The sequence below is a fragment of the Drosophila rhopaloa genome, unplaced genomic scaffold, assembly GCF_018152115.1.
Source record: "Drosophila rhopaloa isolate 14029-0021.01 unplaced genomic scaffold, ASM1815211v1 contig_163, whole genome shotgun sequence".
Classification (NCBI taxonomy): domain Eukaryota; kingdom Metazoa; phylum Arthropoda; class Insecta; order Diptera; family Drosophilidae; genus Drosophila; species Drosophila rhopaloa.
The window spans coordinates 13,071,408-13,076,478 of NW_025335043.1; the positions used below are offsets into that span (position 1 = coordinate 13,071,408).

At 41.0% G+C, this 5,071-nt stretch overlaps 1 protein-coding gene across 1 annotated transcript; it reads left to right on the plus strand.

Moving 5' to 3' along the window:
• Positions 1-288: 288 nt before the first annotated feature.
• On the plus strand, positions 289-4,830 carry LOC108040004 (protein rhomboid). Its single transcript, XM_017117228.2, has 4 exons — positions 289-612; positions 1,863-2,213; positions 2,945-3,362; positions 3,578-4,830. Exons 2-4 carry the CDS (start codon positions 1,884-1,886, stop codon positions 3,889-3,891), a joined length of 1,062 nt encoding a protein of 353 aa, XP_016972717.1. The 5' UTR covers positions 289-612; positions 1,863-1,883; the 3' UTR covers positions 3,892-4,830.
• Positions 4,831-5,071: the final 241 nt, after the last annotated feature.

The following is a 5,071-nucleotide window of genomic DNA, read 5'->3' on the forward strand; positions in this document are numbered from 1 at the left end:
GCATTGGTAATAAGCAATAACCCATCTGGGTGAGTCATTAGCCGTTATGGGGTAACCAGTGAATGGGGAAACCGGCAATAACCAACCGTCGATCCATCGAACCGTTCGCCTCGAGCTGGAGCAGGGGAATGACTGCAGTGCACCCACATAAAACCGGAGAATATGCTACCACTCTTATACGGATGAATGAAAACACAACACGTTCGAGTTGCAGTGCTCTCTCTTATAAAATCCTCCACTACCCATCGAGCAGTTATAAAGGCCGGCAGCATTGCCTCCGAAGTTCAGTTGCGTGCGAGCCGCGAGCGGGTGTTCATCTATTCAGAAAAGTGAGACAGCGTCTCGAAATAAACAGAAACTAAATATTCAAATTGTCGTGCGCTGCGTGTGTGTGTGTGCAACCAGAAAATATATCTCAAGAATATCTGAGTACTATCTAACAAATAAAAATCAAGCTCCTGGATTTATGAGCACTAAAACTAAGTTCCCAAATATTGTGAGCACAAAATACAAGTGAAAAACCAGCCGAATGGCATAAACTAAAGACATTTGGATTAAAAAAAAAACCAACGCATTTTGGATATAATATCGCGACAGGCAGAAAAACCTAAGGTAAGCCCGGGGCCCCGACCTTAATGAGAATACGAGAGACATAGCCAGAGAGATGCAAGAAATGTGCAAATTGCAATAGAAATTGTCACAGCGGCAAAACAAAAGCACTTAAACTTAGAGGCATAATGAGTTTGTTCAACTTGTTTGCTACTTGCCCTCTCTCTTTCACACCCTTTGGGGTTTTTTAGGGGTGCGAGTGCAGCAGAAAGTATAAAAAAATGCAAATTACACCGCGGGTCATGTGAAACTATGCTTCTGACCGTAACAAAAAAAAATTTAGAAAAAACGGCAAAGGCGGCCTCTGAATTAATTCATTATGTTAAGACCGCTTTCGACATCTCTTCTTCATGCTTGCATGGACATTCAGTGCAGTCTGCAATTAAAGTTAATAAATAAATTAATTAATAAGCGGCCGACTGCGATTTCGTGCCATATTGAAATTGCTAGGCAACCGAAAACATAAAATAAAAACCAAGCAAAGAGAGCCAAGGCGTCTTGGCTCCCACTCACTTTTTTGGACAGTGTAGGTAGTAGACATAACAACAACAACAACCACAACAGTGCGTGTGTGCAACGCGACTTAAAGAAAAAGAGGGGGCCATATAAACCCAACGAGTGGGAGTGAGAGAAACGCGTTGCTTGGAATTTTTTTTGTTGTGCAAGGCAATGAATTCGTTTTTTTTCGAACAATTGTTTGAGGAATTTAAGAAGATTTGTGCTGTGACTGTAATTGAATCGAATGCGATTAACATAATTTGTGAGGAAATGTCTCTTGCCAGCAAATTACAATAATGCCTGACCATTAGCTGATTAGTTGGCCATTAGCGAAGATGATTTCAGGGCTGAAAGTGCAGTTTATGTAACGGCAGAGATACTAAAAAAATATATCTTCAGGTTTGTCTAGCTAATTTTAGAGGACCACGAAGTTGGAGAAAAGCAAACTTGGCCCATCAAATTTTATGGCTGTTACCAGCTGACCCAGTTTTCCCTCCAGCCCAGTGGGGGAAAAACCAGGAAGTTGCAGGCATCGGAATCCATGTCCCAGACCATAAACAAAATTCTTGCCCAGAAAATATCTTGCTTTCCTCTGCATTTCTTTTATTTCTGCTGCATTTCCCCTCGGTCTGAAGTGTTGTAATTGCTCTTGTTTTGTGCTCCGTTTTATGAATAATTTATGCACTTAATTGATTTTTGTTTATTGTTCGGTTCAAGTTAATTAATTACACACTTTATGCGTGCTGTCTTTCCAGAATTTCTTCTACGGCGCCAGAATGGAGAACCCAACACAGAATATAAACGAAACCAAGGTGGAGCTGGGTCAGGAGAAGGAGGCGCAAGAGGAGGAGCATTCTACCGCCGCCAAGGAGACCATCATTGACATTCCCGCCGCGTGCTCCTCCAGTTCCTCGAACTCCTCGTCCTACGACACGGATTGCAGCACGGCGAGCAGTACCTGCTGCACCCGCCAGGGCGAACACATCTACATGCAACGGGAGGCCATCCCGGCCACGCCTCTTCCGGAGGCAGAGGATTTGGGCCTGCTGAAGTACGTGCACCGACAGCACTGGCCCTGGTTCATCCTAGTGATCTCCATCATTGAGGTAAGCAGCACACAGCCAAAATTACTCATCCCATTAAATCAAAGAAGCCGCAAACTTTCATCCCAAGAGCGATAAAAATGATATAGGAGCGGAAGGGGACGTAGGGGCGGAAGTTTTCCGAGAGTTTTCCTCGATTTTCCTCAGCTCTGTCTGTCTGTTTATGTTTCGTTTTCTGCGTCTGACTGGTTGGCGCCCCCGAAAATCGATTGTAAACAAGTTGAACAACAAACAACTGAAAGACAAGCGAAAAGAAAAGTATATGAAACCAGAAACTCGCAGTTTTTTTTAAGAGTATTAATATTTGTCAAACGGAAAACGGTATTGCTAAAGGTTAAAAAAAAAAGGTGTAATAAGAAAAAAGAGTATAGAGTCATAAAGTTTAAAACCTATTTTCATGTTGATAAGAAAACTAAAAACACTTTTAAATTTAGTATACTTTCAAATGGAAAACAACCTCTAAAAGTATATGCCCTTTTACTTCCATAGTGGAAATGATTTGCCTTGAGTAGAAACTAGCACGAATATCAAATAAACTCACAGGGCGGCCCACGGGGCGTATGAGTTTAGTTTTTGAAGCTTTGCCAAGTTGGCAGGACTTGCCCTAAGCATTTTCATAAGACTTTATTTGGGACGCGGTCGCGTGCCAGACAGCAACAACATAAATCAGAGTGAAACCCCCCTATAAAAGGCATCCAAAACTAACCCCCAATCCCTTCTATTCTCCATTTTAGATTGCCATCTTCGCCTACGACCGCTACACAATGCCCGCCCAGAACTTTGGGTTCCCCGTTCCGATTCCGTCGGACTCGGTGCTGGTTTATCGGCCAGACAGGCGCCTCCAGGTGTGGCGCTTCTTCAGCTACATGTTCCTGCACGCCAACTGGTTCCATCTGGGCTTCAACATCGTCATCCAGCTGTTCTTTGGCATTCCTTTGGAGGTGATGCACGGCACTGCCAGGATTGGAGTCATCTACATGGCTGGCGTTTTCGCCGGATCCCTGGGCACCAGTGTCGTCGACTCGGAGGTGTTTCTGGTGGGTGCAAGCGGTGGCGTCTATGCCCTTTTGGCCGCCCACTTGGCCAACATCACACTGAACTATGCGCACATGAAGAGCGCCTCTACGCAACTCGGATCCGTAGTCATCTTTGGTGAGTTTCACAAAATATTCTCTTAATAAGGTCATAACTTTTTAAAATAATATTTTTAAATACAATCCTAATGATAAAGAAAACTATATATTGTATTTTTATGATTGTATGGAGATTTTTAAAGTTTTTTTAGTTCGTTCTAAAGAACTTATTTTATCTGCAGCTCTGTTTTATGATTAAACTAACTTGAACCCTTTTGCTTCTTTTATTTTTAGTTTCCTGCGATCTGGGATATGCTCTGTACACCCAATACTTCGATGGCGGTGCTTTTGCCAAGGGTCCCCAGGTGTCGTACATCGCACACCTAACGGGAGCTCTGGCAGGACTCACGATCGGATTCCTGGTGCTGAAGAACTTTGGTCATCGGGAGTACGAGCAGTTGATCTGGTGGCTGGCTTTGGGCGTATACTGCGCCTTCACAGTGTTTGCCATTGTTTTCAACCTGATCAACACGGTCACTGCCCAACTGATGGAGGAGCAGGGCGAAGTGATTACCCAGCATCTGCTGCACGACCTGGGAGTGTCCTAAATATGTGGCATGGAATAGCTAGGATCTTCGCAAGGATTGAGATGCAGCTTCAGGAGAGATCGAGAGACAGAGAGTTGGTGGAAAAGAAAAGTTCACTCAACGATTTAGTTCAAAACTAAATTCGAAATTCGTTTGGCTTTTGCTTTTCGTTAGCATTACCGTTATCGTTACCGTTTGCAGTTACCGTTAACCGTTTCAGTTCCGAAACACCATACAAAAACTCAAAAAAGAACACACTGGAAAATTATAAGAAAAACATAAACCGAAGCCGAAACGTGTAAACAAATGTTGTGATAGAACCAAAGACTGAATTTATTTCGCGTGTAAAAACAAAGTAAAAATCAAGAAACAAACTAATCGCCTCTCGCTATGATTTAAATTAACCTATTATCCATGTTTTCATTTAATGGTTTTCGCCTGTTTTCTTAAATTATGTATTTATTGGCCGCAATTACTCTGAATGAATCGAAGCATCAGCAAACTATATCAAATTGTTTATACATCCATAAGCATAATCTGTTCTCGAACTATGTAGGTCTTAGCGATATATACATATACTTACCTAGGTATAACTAGCCCCCTAACAAATTGTTTCAAATTGTAAATACTATTAAGTCGCACACTAGTCAAACAAAAAAAACGATGGAAAACCACAGCAAAGAACCATTCAATTCAGATCAATTAGGCAAATCGAATTAAATTAAATTAAAGTCACTTAATGCGTTACAAAAGCGAACAAATATTTATCGTAATCCCCTACACACACAGACACTCAAAAGTATTACTAATTATATTTATTTATTGTAGGGCAGCGAGGGTTTATTAATTTGTCAATCGAGCCAACTATTTATTTATTTATTTAATAATTTAGTGAAATTCACACAAAACAAGCACGAAAAAACAACAAGAGATAAAAAAACAAAACAAATTCAACTGTAAAATATCCAATTGAAAAATACACACGAAAAGCCAAAGAAAATAAAAATCAAAACATTTCAAGAATACAAAAGAAATACAAAAGCAACAAAAGCGTTTTCATTTCCCTCATTTTTCTTTCAGTTTTTGGTTGTCGGTTTTGCCCACAATTTAAGGGCAATAAATAATCAAGAAAAGATTATCAAGATACTTGACATATTGACCGATACACACAAACACACTAAATCGCCAGAATATATAGATA

Bases quoted from the DNA above. Each gene is read 5' to 3' on its own strand.
- LOC108040004 (XM_017117228.2), top strand. From the start codon at position 1,884: ATGGAGAACCCAACACAGAATATAAACGAAACCAAGGTGGAGCTGGGT. The intron at 2,214-2,944 runs GTAAGCAGCACA...TCTCCATTTTAG, and splicing joins TAGTGATCTCCATCATTGAG to ATTGCCATCTTCGCCTACGA. The intron at 3,363-3,577 runs GTGAGTTTCACA...TTTTATTTTTAG, and splicing joins CGGATCCGTAGTCATCTTTG to TTTCCTGCGATCTGGGATAT.